Below are 22,650 nucleotides of genomic sequence, written 5' to 3'. Positions count from 1 at the left end.
ATGGTCCCAGTAGCTCCCAGTAAGCCCCAGTCAGGATCCATTCACACCCACTATAATCCCAGTGTGATTGTAGCCACTCCAATATGATCCCAGTGACTTGCAGTCTATTCCCAGTTGCTCCCACACTCCCAGACACTCCCAGTCTGATGCCAGTGCCCCCAGCATGGTCCCAGTTGTTCCCAGTGTGGTTCTAGTCCCCCCAGTATGGTTACAGATACTCCCAGTATATCCCAGCATGTTTGTAGTCATTTCCAGTGAACGTGTTTTTCGCAGGCAGCTTCACAGAAACTGGAAAATGTGGGGGTTCCCAGGCGGGGGCACCGCTGATCCAGGGCATCAAGGCGCTGCCTGCAATCGTCCATACCCACCCCTAAGGAGCCTCCAGGGCTTCACCCTCCATGAGCTGCAGAAAATGTGTCAGGAAAGTTGGCAAGAGCCCATGGAATGGTCCTTATTGCAGGCAGATTAGCCACTTGTGGCTCTTCAAAACTCCCTCCCATGAAAAATGAAAAAATTAAAAGGACAATGGGAGACCAGGACCATGGAGCAAAGGTTATTACGGCCGGGTGCATCTTGGCACTCAGCCAGGAGCACCCTGTTACCTTCAGGGATCCCCTGAAATACCTTTCCCCTTATATCAGCCTGTTGCATATTCATAGACCCTCATGCATAGTAAACTTTTTCCCCAAACTATTTTACATGTTCCAAGAATTTTTTAGCATGGCTCCACCTTGGATCTGCCTTTTTAAAGCATGCAGGTTCCTTGGTGTGGTTTTAGTCCATTCTTATCCCCGCCAATTACTGGGCCTTGGTCCACTCTGAAAAATTTAGGCTTTGGGATCTTTAGTATGTTGTGGATGGAAGCAAGGTGGAGGGCACAGGGTGTCCTGGATTTCTTCATGTTTCTTCTTCCTTCTTCATGGGTATGAGTAGCTTTTTGTAATTGGGCAGAAACTCCTCATTGCAGGCTCTTTGGGAGCCGTTATTGGCTTAAAAAGGAAAATAATCTAGGTGTCAGTTGTTAATTGCATAGTTTAGTCTTAAAAGACCTTGGAACAAGAGATTGTTAGCCATTTTGTGCCTTCTAAAGAAAAGCTGCTGAACTCACAGTAATGAGACTGTTCTACTGATAAGAAATAATAAACATTTGAGTCCGAACATGAATTACTGTCTCAAGTGCCTTCAGTCCAGAGCCAGTGAAACCAACAACTGGTACCCCTATACCCTGAGGTGGTGCCAAGGCAGAATTTGTTCATGCTCTTTTCTCCTGGTGATCTTCTAATCCTGCCCAGACTCTGAAAGCAAGGCTGTGCTGGTGACAAAAGATTGACCTTGGAATCCTCGGGCACTTTCTGGCTGGGTGTTTGGATCTGTTTCTCCAGGGCCTTGGGCTGAGCAGGGTGAGGCCGAGGCCTGGGACGCTCCAGCTGGCGCCGGGGAGCCCCCGGGGCAGCAGCGAGGGGCGGCACTGAGGGGCGGCACAGGGCGCATTTCCCCCGAGCGGGCGGGCGGGCGAGCGGCAGGGAAAGACGCCCCGGGCACAAGGGCAGGCACAAGGGCCCCGGCTTTCTGCAGGGTGGGCGGCCCATCGCCAATCGCTGCTCCCGGAGCTGCTGCCAGGGCCGTGTCTCCTCCCCGCCGCTGAGCCTGCACCTGCAGTGCTGCCTCTGCCTCTGCCGGGCTCCCCGGCACGGACGGCAAGGACGTAGACACGCTGCAGCAGGGCCCAGGAGGGACACCGAGATGGTGCGAGGGCTGCAGCTCCTCTCCTGCAAGGAAAGGCTGACACAGCTCAGCTTCTTCAGCCTGGCAAAGAGACCCAGCCTTGATCCAGCTGTGGCCTTCCAGTACCTGAGGGCAACCGACGAGAAAGCTGGACAGGGACTTTGTACGAGGGCAGGCAAGGACAGGACAAGGGAGAATGGATCCAAATGGAGACAGATTAGGTTTAGGTAAGGGCTTCAGAAAAAAGACTCTACTGGAACAGGTTGCCCAGAGAAGGTGTGCATGTCCCATCCCTGACAGGGTCCAAGGCCGGCTGCACGGAGCTCTAGACAAGCCGGTCTGGTGCAAGGGGTCCCCAGCCACAGCAGGGGGTTTGCAGCCATGGGATTTTTCAGATCCCTTCCAAGCCAAGCCATGCCACAATTCCATGATTCTGGGATACTTCCCCTCCTCATCCTCTGGCAGAAAAAGAAACTTGGCCCCAAGTTCCACACTGCAGACCATGTCTTTTGGCAGCCTGCAACTGTGTCAACAGAGGATGAAAAGAGATGACATTACTGACACGATTTCCCTTTTCTCCTTGAAAATTAAATGCTCTGCTCCTGTCCACTCTGGCAAAATTTTCAGAAGAGGCAATTCTTCCCCATGAAATGCTTCGTCTCATGCAAAGAAGAAAGAAGCTAGAAGCCAACACTCTTCATTCTTGCGACATTGTTTTCTTTGGTTACTTCTCGAATAGGAATAACTTTGGGGTGTGATTTGTTTGTTTCTCTCTTTCGTTCCTTGGGGCGCACGGCGGCTCCTCCGTTGGGTTCGTGGTGGCAACGGAGGAATGGCCGCGAGCTCCGGCGGCTCCACAGCAGCAGCAGCAGCAGCAGCAGCAGCAGCAGCAGCAGCAGCGCTTCTCTTGATCGGTTTTCCGCTCGACTTTCCACTCGCTTCCCATCCCCTTCTCACTCTCACACTCACTCTACTCCTGTCCATGTTTGGCCTCTCCCAGGCCGGCTGATGCCGCGTTCCGCAAGGCGCCCCTCGGTGGGGCCACCCCGTGCCCGCCCCTGCCCAGCCCGTCTCGGATCCGCCTTGGCCGGGCTCTCTCCGTACCGGCTGTGGGGCCGCTGAAGAGCCGCTCGCTCTGGTGCTGGCGGAGCAGCACGGTCTTTTGGCTCCGCCTGGCGCGGACTCTGGCCCAGCCCCGGCCCCGAACGAAGCCCCTGCCGAGGTTCCGCCCGCAGCCGCCCCGCTGCCACTCGGCTCCCGCCCCGCGGCCGACAGCGTGGCCGGCAGCTTCCCCGCTCCGGCTGGCCGACGGCGCCCCGGTAGGAGGCGGGGCTGGGTGGGAGGGGTGCAGCGGGCGGCGGGCGACGAGCTCAGGCCGCCGCTCGCCTTGGCTCGCAGGTGGCCGTCAAGCGAGTGTCCCGGGACTGCATCTAGGAGTCGGCGCGGCTGGTGTGTGAGCGGGGCCAGCGGGAGGAGCCAGCCGGGCGTGCCGGGCGGGGTGAAGGAGAGGCCCGGCTGGGCGGCAGCCGGAACGCTGCAAGGGCAGCGAGCGTGGAGTGAGCGGGGAGTGAGCGGAGGCTGCGCCGCGCCCCGGGCAATGGTGAGCCGCGACTGGGCCGGGCAGGGGGTGCCCGAGGCGCGGCGCAGCATCGGCCCCGCTGACAGCATCGCCATCCCCCCGCAGCAGAACGGCGCCCTTGTGCCTCTGGAGCTGGCGCTGCTGTGGATGGTGTCACGGCCCGGCTTCCGTGGCGTCGTGCGGCTCCGGGACTGGTTCTTGGTGCCCGAGGGCTTCGCGCTGGTCATGGAGCGCCCGGAGCGCTGTCAGCACCTCTGGTGCTTCCTGCACGAGCGGCGCTTCCTGACGGAGCCCGTGGCGCGGCGGCTGTTCCGCCAGGTGCGGGAGGCCGTGCGGCACTGCAGCAGCCGCGGCATCCTGCACCGCGACATCAAGGCCGAGAACCTCCTCGTCGGCCTGGCTACGGGCGAGGCGAAGCTCATCGACTTCGGGTGCGGCATGATCCTGCAGGACACGTTCTACACCCAGATGTCTGGTGAGCCCAAAGCCGGGCCCAGCCGGGAGGCAGAAGTTCCCCCTTTGCTGGCAGAGGGGGAAGAGGGAGAGAAGGAAGGAGGGGAAATCCTTCCTCAGCCAGCTGCAGCCAAGTTGCTTTCTGGCGGGGCAGGGGCTGGCTGTTGTGGAACGGGAGCTGGCTGGGAGGGAGGGAAGGAGGGAGGGAGCAGCATGGGCCTGATGAGCTGCGCCCGTGTCCCATAGGAACGCCGGAGTAGAGCCCACCCGAGTGGATCCTCTTTGGCTGCTACCATGGCCAGCCAGCCACCATCTGGTCCCTGGGCATCCTGCTCTATGAGCTGGTCTGCGGGCACCTTCCTTACCACACCAAGGAGAACATCGTCCAGGGCCTGCTCTTCTTCCCGGCCCGGGTGTCTCAAGGTGGGGATGTGCCTTCAAGGCATGAGGGGAAGAACGGGTTTGGGAGGGGCAGCAGGCACATAAGCATCCTGCTCTTGCAGCTGGTGAGGAGGTGGATCTCCTGGGCTTAGCTGGAGGAGGTGGCACCTGTGTCTCTGTGCTGGTGTCCTCCAGAAGAGAGGATCGATGGGAAGCTTTTGGGTGCAGCTCTGTGCACTCCTGATGTGGCCTGAGCACTGTGGAATGTGGGAGAGCATGGACAGGAGTCTTGTCCTGCTGAGCGGCGGTTCCTGGTTTCTCTCGGCAGAGTGCCAGCACCTCGTCAGGTGGTGTTTATGCATGGACCCCTCAGACAGTGGAGGACCTTTGTGAGCATTCTTGGCTGCAGGAGCCCTGCCTGGCCCAGGAGACAGCAGAGATGCATCCCTGTGCACAGTAGATCCAGGAGCCCAGCAAGCACCAGCGGCACGCATCTCATGGCACTGGGAGAAAAGCCCGGAGCGTTTCCCTGCGGCCGCGGCGCGGAGGAGAGAGCACAGCTGAGGAGATGCTTCCACTGGTGCCCGGCGAGCTGTGGAGGGAGCGGCTCCGTGCTGCCCGTCCTATTGGAGAAGTGTTGGCAGTGGGGTGAAGGCACCACGGCCTGGGACAGGGGAAACATCCCCCTGCAGTTCAGTGGCATCGTGATGTCGCCGCAAGCCGAGGCACAGCTGGCGTGTTCTTCTGGAGCCCGACGTGGAGCTGGGAGCACCATGCTGGAGCTGGCCGCTGGCGGGGCAGAGCCGATTGGCTTTGGCTGCAGCCCCTGCCTGGAGGACACGCTCTGCACCCCGATGAAATCAGGATGAGTCCCCAGCTGGCGCAGGGGTGGGGGATGCTGGTGCTTCCAGGCAGGGCAGGGCTCGGCCTGGCCACGCGCCGGAGGTTCCTCACTCGGTGACACTGGGGAATATTAATTTTTCCACCAGCCGCCAAGCTGTTTTTTGATGGGACAGGGGACAGATGTTGTGGAAGGGGAGCCAGCTGCTGGCCTTGCTGACAGCTTCTGCCAGCCAGCCTGGCACGGGTTGAGGCGGGGGCAGCCAACCTGACAAAAGCATCCACCCATATGGATTGGGGGTGGCAGAGGAGGGGGACGGGTTCGGAAGCCTTGCCCCAGCTGGTCTGCTTTGCAGGCCCTTGAGGAAGGGGTGGATTTTCGGGTTGGAAAGGTGAGGATTTTCCCCAACCGTGGACGGGTTTAATTCTTGCATGGAGTGGTCAGACCCTCTTCAGGCCCTTGAAATGCTGACAGGCTTTGTGCTTTTTCTTGTTTCCAGGTCTTGGTTTTGAATTGACTTGCATGCAGTTGTTCTCTGTTTTTCTCAGGAAGATTACACCTGGTGCCCGGACCGGAATGAGGAAGCGCCTGCAGCGTCCGTGGAGCGCGTCCAGTGCCAGCGCTACCCCAGGGGCCACGGTCTGCGGGGACAGCCCCTTCCAGAAGGACGAGGACCTGGTGTGGGATCGGCTCCTCTCCTGGCAGCAGCTCTCCAGAGGTGGGCACCCAGCTCCACAGCTCGGCTGGCAGAAGGGCTCCGGGCAGGCGGCAGCGGGCACGCGGGCATCCCGCTCTTGCAGCTGCTGAGGAGGTTGCTGTGCCGTGCTTAAGCGGAGGAGGTGGAATGTGGGCTGCCACGCTGCCCTTCTCTAAAAACAGAGAATGGGTCGGGAGGTTTGGGCTCTGGGCACAGCCAGCAGCCTGGCCCAGCACAGGCCATGGCGGGACAGGGGGACAGGAGCCTGCTGGAGTGACCGTGGCTCTCTGGTTTCTCTCCGCAGGCTGCCAGCACCTCATGCCATGGGACCGGCACCGCTCGGCCTGCCAGGCTGGGAGGGCTGGAGGGCGGCTGGTTTTCATTTCTGTCAAAATAAATTCATTTGGGGTTTTTTTGGTCATTGTCATCATTGGAGCATTTCTTTCCTCCTTTTCCAAGCTTTTGGTCATTGTCATCATTGGAGCATTTCTTTCCTCCTTTTCCAAGTTTTTGGCCTCCCTTCCTCCAGAGTAATCTTTTTGTGTCCTTCCTCAGCTGCTTGATGGCATTTAGCAGGGCAGGTTAGGCAATGTGAAAAATTCAATCACAGCTCCTGTTGCCAACTGCAGCAGCCCTTTCAAGAGCCCTGAGGTTCCAGCAAGGTCAGCATGTGCTTTACAAAAGGAAGTGGTTTGCAGCAATCCGGTTTTTGCTCTGCTGCAGAAGCTGGGAGGTAATCAGAAGCGGCAAAATGCCAATTTGGCTCAACCCCTGCCCAGTTTCTTCATCTTTTCCCTCTGCTCCATGATAGGCAGGCAGGGCTGGACTCCAGGAAGGTTCAAGTTCTTGGTGCTGCCTGGCTTCAAAGGGATCAAGTAAACTCTTGTATGCAGGGACTGCAACAGGGCTACTGAAAGAAAAAAGGAAATGTTGCGAGATGCAACATCCTTCTTGTCTCCTTTGTCTCCCCAGGAGCCCCTTGGAATGGGAAATGCCCACACGGGCTTTATCTGACACCTTCCCAGCCAGCCCTTCCCTCACTCCCGGCTCTCAGTTGCTCTGCAGGCTCCACCAGCTCTCTCAACTGAGAGGAGCTCTCAGAGGAGAAAACGCTGCCTGGCGTGGGGCTGTCTGATCCCAGTCTCCTCTTGATAGCATTTGCCCCCTTCCTTCCTCCATCAAAGAGACCAAAGGATCCCCCCAAGCCCAGGGTTCCACAGCAGACCCCGGGCATGTTCCCTCCTCCGCTCCCTGGTGGCCCCGGGGAGGCTCCCGAGCCCTCCCTGTGTGCGGGACAGCTGCTGCAGCACCGCTGCGCCTGTGTGCGAGCAGCGCCCAGACAAAAGCTGCCAGGACTGACAAGTCTGGCTGGCCTTGGCTTCCTGAGGGCTGGCACTCATCTGCCTCTGAAACAGAGGCTTTCCTTCCTAATGAAAAGAACTCTTCTTCCTGTCCAGGCACCCATTGCCAAAACTGAGATTCCACCTCCAAAATGCCCAATGTCCAAGGATAGCCCCTAGGCAAAAGGCACCTGGAGAGACAGGTCTGGCTGGCTTAGCCTGAGGGTGGCCACCTCTCATCTTCTTCCAAAACACTTGGACTTTGTGCTTTACTTTCCTATGGGAAAAACCATCCATCTTAACTATGGCCAAAACTGGGATTCCACCTCCAAAACTCTGTACATCCAAAGATTGCTCCCAGGTGAAAGCTGCCAGGACAGACAAGTCTGGCTGCCCTTGGGCTCCTGGGGGCTGCCTCTCCTCTGCTGTCCAAACACTGGGGCATGCTGCTTTCCTTCCTATGGAAAAGAACTGTCCTTCTTATCTATGCAGAAACGGCCAAAACTGGGATTCCACCTCCCAAATTCCCTCTATCCAAGGGCTGCTTTCAGACAAAAGCTACCAGGACAGAGAGGTCTGGCTGGCCTAGGCCTCTGATGGCTGCCCCTGCAACACTGGGCCTGGGTTCTTTCCTTTCCATGGAGATCACTGGGACACGGTGGGGACCTCATGGAACCCAGGGGATCATTGTGGATCCACTGGAGCCCACGGAACCCAGGGGATCATTGTGGCACCACTGGAGCCTGTGGCACCAAGGGGATCATTGTGGCACCACTGGAGCCCATGGAACCAAGGGGATCATTGTGGCACCACTGGAGCCCATGGAACCCAGGGAATCATTGTGGCACCACTGGAGCCCACGGAACCAAGGGGATCATTGTGGCACCACTGGAGCCCACGGAACCAAGGGGATCATTGTGGCACTGATGGAGTCCATGGAGCCCAGGGGATCATTGTGGCACCACTGGAGCCCACGGAACCAAGGGGATCATTGTGGCACCACTGGAGCCCATGGAACCCAGGGGATCATTGTGGCACCACTGGAGCTCATGAAACCCAGGGGATCATTGTGGCACCACTGGAGCCCGTGGAACCAAGGGGATCACTGTGGCACCACTGGAGCCCATGGAACTAAGGGGCCGTTGTGACCCAGTAGGGCTTCATGGACCCAGAGACCATTATGGCCCTGTGGGCCTGATGGAACCATGGAGACCATTCCAACCCTTCAGGACCTCGTGTCACCAAGGGGGCATTATGACACCTCAGGGCCTCCTGGAAGCAAGGACCACTGGAACACTGTGGGGCCCCATGGAACCCAGGGAACATGGAACAGGTCTGGCTGGCTTGGCCTCCTAGGGGCCACCTGACAGGTCTGGCTGATGTTGGGATGTCGAGGGCTGCCTCTCATCAGCTCCTGGAGCACTGGGGCTCCGTGCTTTCCTTGCTGTGGAAAAGAACTGTCTGACTTTTCAGATGCCCATTGCCAAAATTGGTACTTTTCCCTAAAAAATCCTATATTTAAAAGTATCTCGCAGAAAAAACCTGCCAGCTCTGGCTGGCCTTGGCCTCTGGTGGTCACCTCTCATCTGCCCCTGAAACAGAGGGGCTCTGTTCCTTCATTCCTATGGAAAAGAATTGGCCTTCTTGTCCCGGGACCATGGCCAAAATTAGAATTTGACCTCCCAAATTCCATATATCCCAGGATTGTTCCCAGACAAATGTAGCCAGGACAGACAGGGTGGGCTGGCTCTGTCCTCTGGTGATTTTCTTAGACTATGGGCTGAATGTTTTCATTTGGAAACACCTTGGAGAGGGCCCAGAGATCTCCCAAGGAGGGGTTTTGAGGCCTTGGGCACATGACCACTACATATGGACAATGGAGCTCTGTGGTCTGTGCTGTTTGGTGGTTTTGCATCACAGAAGTGATGTTCCAAGAGAAGCAGTTTCCTCCATGTCTGACAAAAAAAAAAACCAATCAGTAATTAGCTTTGAGAAGTGGCAATCTGTTAAACCACTAAGGAAACTGTGCAGGGCTCAGTGAAGACACATGTTAAAGACGAGAAAGCCCCGGAGGGTCTCTTTCCCTTCTGGCTGGCACAGAGGTAACCAGGCTGACCCGGGCAGGGGAGGAGAAGCCATCGGCCCCGGCCGTGCTGCTGCTGTGTTCTGGCCTGGCTGCTGAGATCCTGGCCCTCCCCCAGCACGGCCCATCCTGACACAGCCCCAGCGCAGCCGCTGCAGAAACCTCCATGGTAAAACAGCTCCGGCCCAAGGACCGAGCCCGGCCGGGTCACGGAACCATCTGCAGGCCCCGGGTGAGATATGAACTCTGTCAGTGCTTCCATCCTCCCTCGAGTGAGAGAAAAGGACAAAGTGCAGGCACAGAGAGGGGCAACGTGAAAACACCGAGGTCAGTGAGGAGGGAGTGGAGTCCCAGATGGGAGGGATGAGGAGATGCCTCAACCTTGGGGCTGGAATCCTCTTGTAAAGCTATGGAAAAGGATGTAATCAATACATCAGACTCTCTTTTTCCGTATAATGCATTGAAAACTATGGGGAGGTGACTTGTTCAGCAAAGGCCTCCATGCTAAAGTGAGCAAATGTTGAAGCATCTGTGATCCCATGAGAAGATTGAACAGAGAGAGAGAAGAGTGATGAGACCCTGTGCCCTCAGGGAGAAAAGAAGACCTCTGTTCCCAGAGATGAAGATGATTTCAGAAATAGATGAAGAGAACCTTTGCTCTTAAACAGCTCATTTTTAAACTAATACCCCACAAGCTGACATGGCGCACAAACACAGCTGTGGGAAAAGCACTTAAAAATGGGAGGGACTTCACAATTGCCATTTTTTCCAGGTGGCTGCTATTCGTGGACATTGAAAGCCATGAGAGAACTGTTTTTTTGTGGAGAAGTCTCCACAACATTAACCAGACATATTTTATGAAATATCTTTTCATTAGGATTTTTTCTCCTGAGAAGCTGAGAGGCCTCAGAAACTAAACGTAAACAATGATTATCTGCTGCTGGGGAATGCAACAGGGGCATCTGGGATTGGTCTCATGTGGTTGTTTTTAATTAATGGCCAATCACAGTTCAGCTGTCTCAGACTCTCTGGTCAGTCACAAGATTTTATTATCATTCCATTTTATTCCTTGCTAGCCATCTGATGAAATCCTTACTTCTATTCTTTTAGTATAGTTTTAGCATAATTTTCTTTTAATATAATATATATCATAAAATAATAAATCAGCCTTCTGAAGCATGGAGTCAAGATTCTCATCTCTTCCCTTGTTGGGGTTGCCTGCAAATTCAACAATTAACAAGAGGAACTTCTCTCTCTAAGTGAACTGAAGAAAGGATATTGTAGAGGTGGTAAACTGACTGAAATTTTTAAGTTTTTGTCTCCTTACACTGTCAGTAAGAAAGAAAAGGTTGTAGGGAGAGGACAAGTGTTCTGGAAGTTTTGTTCTGATTCTTATTGCTCTTTCTTTTAGCTACTGTTAACAACATTTTCTTTATATCCTTTTAAAGTTTTGAGCCTACTTTGCCTTCTCCTTATCCTATCTCACAGGAGGAAATGAGCAAGTATATTCCAGTGAGTGCACTGGTAATTAGCCAACACTGAACCCACCACACTAATTGATGCATTGGCCAAGAAACCTCAAATAGGTGAACCAAAACCACTAGAGAAACCTTCCTGATGAACTGCACGAGAGCAGAGGGAAATGAAGGCAGAGCCATGGTTTGTTAGAACCTGCTTGATCCTCATGGAACCTCAGGGCCTGAGAGGAGATTGCACAAAGCTTTCCAGGAGCCAAAGGCAGAAGAAACACCCAAAGTGCCTCGAAGCATTCATGGGTCCCCCTGAGGTCCATCTCCAACACAGGCTCCTCATGGACCCTTGGAGGACAGAATTGGAGGCCAGGACTGTACATAAACCTCTCAGAGACTCATTGTGGGAAGGAAATTCCAAAGTACCTTAAAAACCCCTGAGTATCTCAAAGTATTAATGAGCCCTACTGAGTGTCAGTACAAAACTCTCCAGGGACTGGTTAAAGCAGATAATTGGGGCCATGATTGCACAAACCTCCCACAGAGTCTGTATCAAAAGGGAAACACCAAGTACCTAAAAGAACTCAAGTACCTTGAAGCATTAATGAGCCCCCATGAGTGTTGTTACTGACAGTGCCTCTCCAGGGACTAATTACAGCAGATAATTGGAGGCCATGATTGCACAAAGCTCTCAGAGACTCCATGACAAAAGCCAAACCCAAAGTCCTTTGAAAACCCTGCAGTCCCTGGGAGCATTAAGGAGCCCCCATGGCCATTGCTGAGCAAGGCTCCACAGGGACTCCTTCCAGCAGATCCTGGAGGCCACTGGCATGTGGGCTAGGGGGGGATGCTGAGGGCAGGACAAGGGGCTGACAGTGCCCAGCCTGGCTGGGGCTGTGCCAGGAGGCCCCAGAGCCTCAGGACAAGGTGTCTCCTCACAGCCCTTGGTGGCACAGACCCTGCTGTGCCCCCTAGCACCAAGACTTGGCTTCTCTTTGTCCCCACCTGCCATCACTGCCTGAAGTTCTCTGCCCTGCTTGGGGCCTGGGGACACTTTCTCAGTCATGTCCCTCAGTGGGACCCATCAAAAGCAAAAGAAACTTTGGAGTTCAGTTCTGACTGTGAATTCTTGAGAGGTTTCTTCAGCTGCCTCTCAGGGACTGATGTTCAGGGCCTCAGAACAAAGGCCCAGAGGGTGATTAAAGTCCTTGTGCTGTGTCTGTGCTGCTGAGCTGGGCTGGGCTTCCGGCCCAGAGGCAGCTCCTGGCAAGGGCAGCTCTGGGGAGAGACAGCTCTGGCCAGGAGCAGCTCCTGTGCACAGCCCAGCAGGGCTGGGGCACTGCCTGCAGCCACCCCGGACACAGCACAGAGGCACAGAGAGCTTCAATCAGTCAGGGCTGGGAAGGTGCTGAGAAGTGCCTGGGGCACAATCGCTGCCAGCCCTGGGCACAGGAACCTCTGGCTGCAGGACAATGCACCTGCAGCTCCTGGAGCCATCTCCTAAAGCTGCAACATCCCAATGCCTGCAGACTCTGTGAGTACAACTCTGAATATTTCTGGTGCAGGGGAGGTGAAATGCTCATGAAGCTCTGGCATGGTGAGGGTTTCTGACCAGTCAGAGAACATTTCCAAGACAAGGATTTTGATAAAAAGGAGGGAATTTCCAAAGACTTTGTATTCAGTTTCCTACTATTGGAGAATGGCAGGGAGAGGGGATAAATATTAAAGATGTTATGAATTTTGTCAAGTGCCTGATATATCCAAACTGTTACTTCCAGTGATCAATAGGTTCACAGGAGATCCCTAATGTCCTTTCAGCCACTCTGCCCATGGACAGCAGCAGCATCCCCTTTGCTGGACCCCTCAGGCTCAGTCTGAGCTGTCCTTTGTTCAAGCTGCAAACTGAACCTGCCCCAGCCAGTGCCCTGCAAACAGGCAGGGTTCTGTAGGGCCAAGGAGGGTGCACAGAGATTTGGGGTCTGTGAGTGCTGGCAGGGAGAGATCAGGCACAGGGAAACACCTGTAGAAGGAAAATTTTCAGGAAGCAGAGAGAAGATGAGGCAATGAGAGAAAACAAACCCAGAAATGCTGTGGCAGGGAGATTTTAGAGATGCCCACAGGATCCTTTCAGTGCAGCCCCTCCCTCTGAACAAGCCCCCTCCCTCCTGTGCCCCCAAGCCAAGCCTCTGCCCTCAGGGCTGGGGCTCCAAGGCATGCAGCCCCTCCTGTGCAGGCAGAGCTGCAGCAGAGCCATGGGGCAGCTCTGCAGCCCTGGGCCCAGTTCCCCCTGCAGAGCACAGGGCTGGGAGCAGCTGCCTGGCCCTGGGGGCTCTGGCAGGGGGCACAGCTGGCTCAGGGTGACGCTGTCCCCAGTGCCTGTCTCTGGGCAGTGCTGTCAGTGCAGCCAGGGAAGGAGCTGCATCTCCCTGAATCCAATGCCACCATAAGGACACTTGGAAGTCCCTCTGAGATTTCAGTCCAAGCTGGGAGCTTCAATCCAGGATGCAAACATGTCCTAGAGCATCTCTGAGTTATAAGATTGATGGGGAAAGGCAGAGGTGTTCTGACACTGAAAATGCTGCTGGGTTGGTGAAATGAGCAACGTGAGTCCTTGGCTACAAATGTGGAGCTGGGCTGGGGTGGATCCATCTGCTCTCAGCAGTACCTGGTGACATTTTAGGGGAAGCCGGGGAAGGTGATCACCCTCCCCCTGAGAAAGGTTAAATTCCAGAGAAACTCTGAACAGATTGGAATGACAAACCATCTCTCCTCACTCTCCACTCATCACTTTGCCTCACAAAACTTTCTCTGTTGTCCCTGAGTGTAGCAGAAATGCTGAGGGTTTCTGATATTGAAGAATACCAAGAGAGATATGGGGGGAGCTTAAAAAGAAAACCCCAGAATTCAAAACCACTAAAGACTGTATCTGTGTCTTCTGGGGGAGGGTGTGTGGGAAATGGCTTTGATTTTGGTTACAGGTATGCCCTCTAACTCTTCAGTGAATTTTTCTCCATGGCAGAACCCAATGCCCAGCCCCAGCAAATGTCCAACAGCAGCTCCATCAGCCACTTCCTCCTGCTGGCCTTGTCAGACACGCGGCAGCTGCAGCTCCTGCACTTCTGCCTCTTGCTGGGCATCTCCGTGGCTGCCCTCCTGGGCAACGGCCTCATCATCAGTGCTGTAGCCTGCGGCCACCAGCTGCACACACCCATGTTTTTCTTCCTGCTCAACCTGGCCCTCAGTGACCTGGGCTCCATCTGCACCACTGTCCCCAAAGCCATGCACAATTCCCTCTGGGACACCAGGACCATCTCCTACTCAGGATGTGCTGCACAGCTCTTTTTCTTTATGTTCTTAATCTCAGCAGAGTTTTCCTTTCTCACCGTCATGTGCTACGACCGCTACGTGTCCATCTGCAAACCCCTGCACTACGAGACCCTCCTGGACAGCAGAGCTTGTGCCCACATGGCAGCAGCTACCTGGGCCAGTGGCTTTCTCAATGCTCTGCTGCACACAGCCAATACATTTACCCTGCCCCTGTGCCAGGGCAATGCCCTGGGACAGTTCTTCTGTGAAGTCCCACCAATCCTCAAGCTCTCCTGCTCTCACTCCAACCTCAGGAAACTAGGGCTCATTACACTTAGCTCCTGTTTAGGTTTTGTTTGTTTTGTGTTCATTGTTTTCTCCTATGTGCAGATCTTCAGGGCCGTGCTGAGGATCCCCTCTGAGCAGGGACGGCACAAAGCCTTTTCCACCTGCCTCCCTCACCTGGCTGTGCTCTCCCTCTTTGTCAGCACTGGTATATTTTACTACCTGAAGCCCTCCTCCATCTCTTCCCCATCCCTGGATCTGGCCCTGTCAGTTCTGTACTCGGTGGTGCCTCCAGCCCTGAACCCCCTCATCTACAGCCTGAGGAACCAGGAGCTCAAGGCTGCAATGTGGACACTGATGACTGGATGGTTTTGGAAACATTAAACTGCTGGCCAATTTCTGAAAATCACATGTAATAAAAGTCATCTTTGATACTTCTTGCTGGTTTCATTTTGGAGGTTCTTTTTATGTGTTTTACTTTGATAATATTGTCCACAAAGAAATGTCATTGTCTGTGCCATTTCTCATTTTATTTCTCTCCACGTTCCCTGTGGCCACAGACTGTGTCAATGAGGGCCTGCGCTGTCGGTGGCTTTAAATGAACTAAAGGATCTCCCAGCAAAGACTTCTCCAGAAATGCCCCTTTTGTTGTCTTCTCTGGAGCTGCAGCAGCAATGTCTGTGTGCAGAGCTGGGGGCAGATCAGTGCTGGCACAGCAGCTGTGCCCTGGAGCAGCAGCACTTGGTGTTGCCAGTGCAGCTCCCGTGGCCCTGCCCCGCTGCCCTGGTGGCCCTGGTGTTGCTGGAGGGCCTGAGTGCTCTCAGGGCCGGGCACAGTCCTGGGGTGGCAGTGCTGGGGCTGCAGCAGGGACAGGCCATGGGCACTGCTGGGTCAGTGCTGACACCTCAGGCGGTGCCCTGGGGGCTCCAGGCCCCTTGCCCAGGCTCTCTCAAGAACACGCCCACATCAATGCTCAGCACAGAAAAGCCCCGTGAGCAGCCCCAGGGTGGCCGTGGGCAGGCTGGGGGCAAACAGCATGGCTCTGCAAGGGCCCTGGGGCAGACAGGAAGGAGCAGCCGAGCAGGGGCTGATCCATCCCCAGTGTGTTGGACAGCCCAGGGCAGTGTCCCAGAGCGTCCTCATGGAATTGCCAACAACATCCCCCCTCTGCAGCCCTGGCCTCTCCCCCAGTTCACACAGGTGCCCCATTCTTGCAGGCACAGACACGGCAGCACTGGCTCAGGAGCCCCTGTTTGCATTGCACAGAGCAGGGGGAGCACCCCCAGGCTGTTGGTGTGGGCACATGAACCTGAGGGAGCACAAATGCCATCAGCCCCTGGAGCCAGGCAGGGCTGGGGGACAGCAGGGAAACCACTCAGCTTTGTCCTGGCCTCTGCAGTCAGCCAGAAAGTTTGTTCCCATCAGCTGGGAGTTTCCTGTCCCACTGCAGACGCTGCTGCTCAGAGCCAGAGCTGCCTGGCAGCCACCCCCAAACTGCCCTGAGCATTTCCTTTGCTTCACCTTTGCTTTCCTTACTCTTCCTGATACAGATTTCCTCCTATTGCCCACCCCTGTTCCCTCCCCTGCAAACAGCCCATCCCTGTTTGCCCTTTCCTCTCTAGCCCCACTCCCCATTGCAGTTCCTGACTTGGCACCATGGGAACGTCCCTTGGGCAGCAGGATCATCCTACAAGTGCTGCAGGAATTGTCTGCAGGCTCCTGCAGTGCCTCCTCCCAGAGGCACTGCAGGCCAGGGGGGCACATCTGGGCTGCTGTGTCTGCCTCTGGGGCTCCCTGTTCTGGGCAATGAGGAGGAGCTGCAGAGGCTCTGCAGCACTGACAGGATGGGGTTTGGGGCTGGCAGGAGAAGCTGAGGGACCTGGGCTGCTGGAGTTTCTCAAGAGGAGGCCCAGGGCTCATCCTGCAACTGCTCCAAGGATAGTTTCAGAGAACCGCAGAATCAGCAAGGTTGGAAAAGGCATTGGAGATCATCAAGTCCAACCTGTTCCCTGACACTGCCTTGTCCCCCCTGAGACTCCTCTTCTCCAGGATAAACAACCCCAGCTCCCTCAGCCACTCTGAACAGGACTTGTGCTCCAGACCCCTCCCCAGCCTTGCTGCCCTTCTCTGGACACGCTCCAGCCCCTCCATGTCCTTCCTAAATTGGGGGCCCAGAACTGGACACAGCTCTCGAGGTGCTGCCCAACCAGTGCTGAGCACAGGGGAAGAATCAGTGCCCTGCTCCTGCTGGCCACACCATTCCTCATTCAGGCCAGGAGCCATTGGCCTTCTTGGCTGCCTGGGCACACTGCTGCCTCATGTCCAGCCTGCTGTCCATCAGTGCCTGCAGGTCCCTTTCTGCCTGGCCGCTGTCCAGCCACTCTGTCCCCAGCCTGTAGTGCTGCAGGGGTTGTTGTGGCCAAAGTGCAGGATCCAGCACTTGGACTTGTTAAACCTCACCTTGTTGGATTTGGGCCTGGATCCAGGCTGTCCAGGGCCCTGTGCAGAGCCCTCCTACCCTCCAGCAGATCCACACTCACACCCAGCGTGGTGTCATCTGCAAAGTTGGTGATTTTCTATTCTTTTTCACACATGTGATAATCATTTCCCCAAAATCATTAACATATTTCCCCTCCCCTTTACCCATGCCCTTCTGTCCTGGGGGTCTCACTGCTGGTCCCTGGTGGTCGTGGACCCCAGTGTTCCAGTGGGCCTGGCTGAGCTGGCAGGACACTGAGGCTGAAGAACTTCCAGTTCCCCTTCTCACACAATGAGCAGTGTGTGGTTTCCATAGGCCTGGGGTTTGGAGAACAAGCTCCAGGTGTGAACTCACCTGGTGGAGACAATGGATCATCGGGTAACATGAGGTCACAGACTGGGCTATGACATCACAGAGTGGGTTATGTGAGGTCATCGAGCAGCCATGGCATCATAGACTGCTTCTGTGACATCACAGAGCAAGCTGTGACATCACAGTGCAGAGGTCTGACATCACAGTGCAGACGATGACATCACAGTCTCTTCTGTGACATCAGACCAGCTCTGTGACATTAGAGAATTGGCTGTGACATCACAGAGCAGGCTTTGACATCCCAGCAGGGCTGTGTGAGGTCACTGCGTTGGTCACTCCACCCCAAATCCCCCTCACAGTTTCTCCCCACAAGTCCAAGGCTGTCCATGCCCAGTAAGGTCCCTGTCCCCCGGGATTCCCCCGGCCCACCTGGAGCCACAGCTTCCACCAAAGGATGTTCCACAGGATCCACCCCACAGCCTGACACGGGGACAAAGGGCTGGGCTGTGTGACCAGGACACCAAGGACGTGGATTCTCAAGGTCACTGTGGCCTGGGTTGGGTTCCACAGGGCAGGAAAGATGTCTGGCAGCTTGAGCAGGGTCTGGGAAGGGCCTGCAAGGTGGGGCTGGAGCCCTTGGGCTGTGAGCAGAGGCGGAGGGAGCTGGGCTTGTCCAGCCCACAGCAGGGAAGGCTGAGGGGCTCCTCATCCCAGCCTGGCAGTGCCAGCAAGGAGGGGATGGAGAACACAGAGCCAGGCTCTTCACTGGGGGGGCCTGGTGGGAGACAAAAGCCAATGGGTGGAAGGGGAAAGAGGGGAGAGCAGCCAGGACAGGAGGAGATGAAATGAGTCAGGCTGGTTTCAGCATTTCCTCAACACCAAAAGCAGCCTGACCTCCCTTCTCCATCCACCACTGACAGCTTTGCAAATCAGGAATTGTTTGAGCTGTTTTGCCCCCACTCCGGGATGAGCATCCTGATACAAGAATTTAATTGTGTTCATATCTATCACAGAACCATGTTTGTCTATAATTAATTTTAGTATGGAAATCACCTGTGGATGGTGCATTCATCAGACGCTGCTGGGATGTTGCACATGGCTCAGAGCAGAGCATGATTGTTATTAAATTGTGTCCTGTTCAACCATGGTCTGTTGGCCATGAAGAGAAACTTTCTGTGCCTCTGAGTCCCACCAGTTCCTGACCCCCAAAGGACACAAACCTGATGAGTTGTGGTTCCCACTCCAGTGGAGGCACTTGGACCTCCCTCCATCCCCAGAGCAGAGCTCCCTTGTCCCAGAAAGTCCCTGGCAGTGCAGGGATGAAGGAAACAGGGCAGTCAGGGATTTGGGGTGGTTGTGAGCCCAGGGCAGGAGCCAGCCCTTGGCCTTGCTGAACCTCATCCCATTGTCCTGGGCCCATGGCTCCAGCCTGTCCAGATCCCTCTGCAGAGCTTCCTGCCCTCCAGCACAGCCACACTCCCACCCAGCTTGGGCTCACCCAGGAACTGACTGAGGGTGCCCTCATGGGCCTCGTCCAGATCAGCAATAAAGAGATTGAACTGACCTGGCCCCAGTCCTGAGCCCTGGGGACAGCCCTGGATGTGACTCCATTCCTCAGCTGCTCTGAGTGCCAGGGGTTGGATGAGGGAAATGGTGGGGATGTGTTTCAGGAATGCAAAGGGCCAAGGCCTGAGCCCCAGCCCCTGGCCAGGCAGATCCTGTCCCTCCCTCCTTGCTCAGGGCTCTTCCCTGGATGGGCACTGGGATGTGGGGATGGGCAATGGCAAGGGCAGGACCATGGGGTGGCCCCTGCCAGGCTGCTGAGCAGGGACAAGGAGGCAATGAGGCCCCAGGCCTGCAAGGGTCACTTGTGCCCTCTTGGCTTCAGGTCCAGGGCCAGCAGCCATGGCCAAAGTGCTGCAGGAGTTGGCTCTGTCAGGGCCTTGCAGCTGCTGCCCATCCCTGTGCCCTGTGCAGCCCAGCCTGTCCTGCGGTGTCCCTGTCCCGGCCTCTGTCCCTGCAGGCTGTCTTCATGCCCTGGCTGCCCCACCTGGCTGGCCCCTTCCTTTGCTGACAGCTCTGCCTCCTGCCTGCCTCTGCCTGCCCACACAAAGACTTGGCCTCGATACCAAAAGGGTTAATTCCATTTTTACCCTGCCTGTGCACTTTTAGCACAGGACCAAGGCATGCAGGGGCTGCTTTCCCAGGAAGGATGGTTGGAAGAGAAGAAGACATCTGGCTCAAGAATGCAGTGATAGAAAAAAGGAGGACTGAAAATGGGAACTTGGGGTGGCTTTTATGGTAATGTGTAAATTGTTATAGACATTTAGCAACTCTATATAAGCAACGCAGTGGTAGAATTACATGTCCACATAAGGTTAGGAGTTATCCCTCAATAGACCTCAGGCCTGAATAAATGATCCCCTCTTAAATAGCAAATTAGTGTTAAGGAGTCTTATTCTGATATTCTGGAGATTTGGTGATGGCAGGGCCTCACAGAACCAAGGAGTCAGCTGTGACACTGTGCCCATTCCTGGCCCAAAGGGTCCATTGTGACACTGCAGAACGCCCTGGAACCAAAATCCATTTTGGCACATTGGGCCACACTGAACCAATGGCCCATTGTGACACTGCGGATCCAAGGAGATCATATTGACCCTGAGAAACCTCTTGGAACCAAGGGGCCATTGTGACACAGCAAGGCCTCGTGGAACCAAGGGTCCATTGTGGCACTGCGGAACGTCACAGAACCAAGGTGACCGTGTTCTACTATGGAACCTCGTGGAACAAAGGAACCACAGTGACACTGCAGAACCTCAGGGAACCAAGGGACCATGGTGACACTGCGGAACCTCATGGAACAAAGGGACCATGGTAACACTATAGAACCTCATGGAACAAAAGTGACTGTGTTCTACTGCAGAACCTCATGGAACAAAGGGACCATGGTAACACTATAGAACCTCATGGAACAAAAGTGACTGTGTTCTACTGCAGAACCTCATGGAACAAAGGGACCATGGTGACACTGCGGAACCTCATGGAACAAAGGGACCATGGTAACACTATAGATCCTCATGGAACAAAAGTGACTGTGTTCTACTGCGGAACCTCATGGAACAAAGGGACCATGGTGACACTGCAGAGCCTCAGGGAACCAAGGTGACCGTGTTGTACTGCAGAACCTCATGGAACCAAGGTGACCATGGTGACACTGCGGATCCAAGGAGACCATTGTGACTGAGGAACCTCATGGAGCCAAGAGTCCATTGTTCCCCTGTGGGGCCTTGTGGAACCAAGGGGAGCACAGTGACTTTGGGGGCTTCATGGAACAATGGAGACTCTTCTGACACTTTGGGACCCATGGGAACCCAGGGGCCGTTATAGCATGGCAGGGCCTCATGGAACCAAGGGGACTACAGTGAACACTGTGGGTCTCCATGGGATGAAGGGTCCAATGAAACCAAGGATACCATTGTGACACTCTGGGGCATCATGGAACCAAAGGACCATTGTGAAACAGCAGGGCCTCATGAAACCATGGAAGCAATTTTTACACTTTGAGGCCTTGTGAAACCAAAGGGCCTTTGTGGCACTTCAGAGCCTTGTTGAGCCAAGGGGACCACAGTGACACTGAGGGGCTCAGGGAAACCAGTGGTCTGTTGTGACACTGCAGGGCCTTATGGAATCATGGAGACTCTTGTGACGCAACAGGCCTGTCTTAGGTTGGAAATGGGTGTGAGGATTCTATTCCTACCTGTTAGAGGTGGGGCAGGTATCTTCTGTTAATTGGGCAGTTTTTTCTTTATCTCTTCCACAAACCAGTTCTCCCTCAGGGAAATATTTGCTATAAATGGACCATTTAGTGTCACTGCATGGCTGATAATATGACATCATCCCAGTGGGAAAAGCTCCATCCAAAGGGAGGAGCCAAACATTCCTACCCGGATAGAATCTGAGGTTTGGAAGACCACAGCAGCCTTTTCCCACTGGATTCCCAGAGGAAGACCAGGCCCATCTACAGCACCACTGGACCTTCAGAGAAAAACTATACCCTTCTCCAGGATCACTGCTCCAACAGAACCACACCTGTCACTGCAGGAGGGCTGCAGCCACTATTGACTGGGACTGCCTCCAACACCCTGACCCACAGGGTGTCAGATTGTATTCTCTGACTCTGTCAGAGAAGCCTTTTTTGTACTGTTGCATTTGCATTTTAATTTTCCTAGTAAAGACCTGTTCTTTCTATTCCCATATCTTTGCCTGAGAGGCCCTTAATTTCAAAATTATAATAATTCGTAAGGAGGGGGTTTACATCTTCCATTCCAAGAGAGGCTCCTGCTTCATTAGCAGACAACTGTCTTTTCAAAACGAGACAGTGGCCCAGGACACTGAGGCATGTGAGGAGGAAGTCAGTGCCCCTTTCCCCTCTGTGCTGCTCCATCTCCCAGCCCAGCATGACCCCCGGCTGCAGGACAGCCCTGGGGGGATCTCCTTCCCCTTGCCTGTGGCATGGAGGCAAATCCCATCCTGTCCTTGTCCTTCCTCCCCCAGAGCAGGAGCTGAGCATGGAGAGCAGGGAGGACAAATCCCCGCGGCAGAACCTGGTGGAAGAGGCCGTTTTGAGCGGCTCCACGGTGCAGGAACCCAACGGGGAGGAAAAGCCCCGGAGATCCCGCACGAGGAGGGGCTGCAAACGCAGATGGTGGGGATGTGAGGGGGAAAGAGCCAGCCTGGGCCGGGAAGGTGGCCGGAGATGCAGCCAGAGCTCAGAGCTGGTGCTGCATGAGCAGCTCCATGATGGGGGGAAGCCCCACAATTATGAAGAATATGGGAAGAGCTTCAGGTGGAGCTCCCACCTGATCAAGCACCACCTGATCCACACCAGGGAATGGCCCTACGAGTGTGGGGAGTGTGGGAAGGGTTTGAGTTGCAGCTCCCACCTCGTCATCCACCTATGCAGCCACACTGGGGAGAGGCCCTACCAGTGTCCCCTTGTGTAAAGAGGTTTTAGACCAGCTCTACTCTCCTCAAGCACCAGTGGATTCACACAGAGGAGAGGCCCTTCCACTGCCCTGACTGCAGGAAGGGCTTCAAGCACAATTCCAACCTTATCACTCACTGGCATAACCACACTGGGGAGAGGCCCCACAAGTGTCAGGAATGTGGGATGAGCTTCAGCCAGAGCTCCAGTCTGATCTGCCGCCTGAGGATCCACACTGGGGAGGGCCCCTACGAGCATAGGGAATGTGGGAAGAGCTTCTCCAGCAGTTCTCACTTGACCCAACACCAACAGAGCCACTGGTAACGAAAGCCCTGCGAGTGCCCCGAGCGCGGGAAGAGTTTCATGCGCTGCTCCAGCTCCATCCACCACTGGAGGATGGGCCCGAGAGCTTCACCTGAGGGAAGAGGCACCAAGCTCTGAATTCTACCAGTTGCTGCAATCAATGACAGCAAAGGAAGCGTCCCCACACAGAGCAAGGAGTGCCCATGGGTTGCACCAGTGGAAGGCGGCTGTGAGGGTGCTGTGGGGAGATGGGGCACAGCAATAGCCCTGCTACCAGTGGCAACAAAGGGCAACAGTCCAGGAGCTGCCCCAAATGGAAAAGGAGGTGACTGACCCAAAGCTGACCCAGAGAGGGGAAGGAAGTGTGAACAGCCGGGAGAAGCAGGCACATTCTCCTGCCCCAGGGAGGAGGT

The 22,650-nt window shown here is 55.3% G+C and overlaps 2 protein-coding genes across 2 annotated transcripts in view; one reads left to right on the top strand and one right to left on the bottom strand.

The window, feature by feature from the left end:
• LOC311166077 (low affinity immunoglobulin gamma Fc region receptor II-like) overlaps positions 1 to 22,650 on the bottom strand; it is a gene marked incomplete at its 3' end in the record, with an annotated part of 109,411 nt that overhangs the window by 71,231 nt on the left and 15,530 nt on the right. The gene's annotated exons all lie outside the window — the stretch shown is intronic.
• Positions 13,611 to 14,543, top strand: LOC311166075 (olfactory receptor 14J1-like; the record flags this gene model as incomplete). Its single annotated transcript, XM_084227553.1, has 1 exon — positions 13,611 to 14,543. The coding sequence occupies one exon, from the start codon at positions 13,611 to 13,613 to the stop codon at positions 14,541 to 14,543; it is 933 nt and encodes a 310-aa protein (XP_084083679.1).

This window comes from Fringilla coelebs (genome assembly GCF_963513975.1).
Source record: "Fringilla coelebs genome assembly, contig: SCAFFOLD_49, whole genome shotgun sequence".
In the NCBI taxonomy this organism is placed as follows: Eukaryota; Metazoa; Chordata; class Aves; order Passeriformes; family Fringillidae; genus Fringilla; species Fringilla coelebs.
Note: the sequence above shows the minus strand (reverse complement) of the source record. Positions and strands in the feature narration are given on the sequence as shown.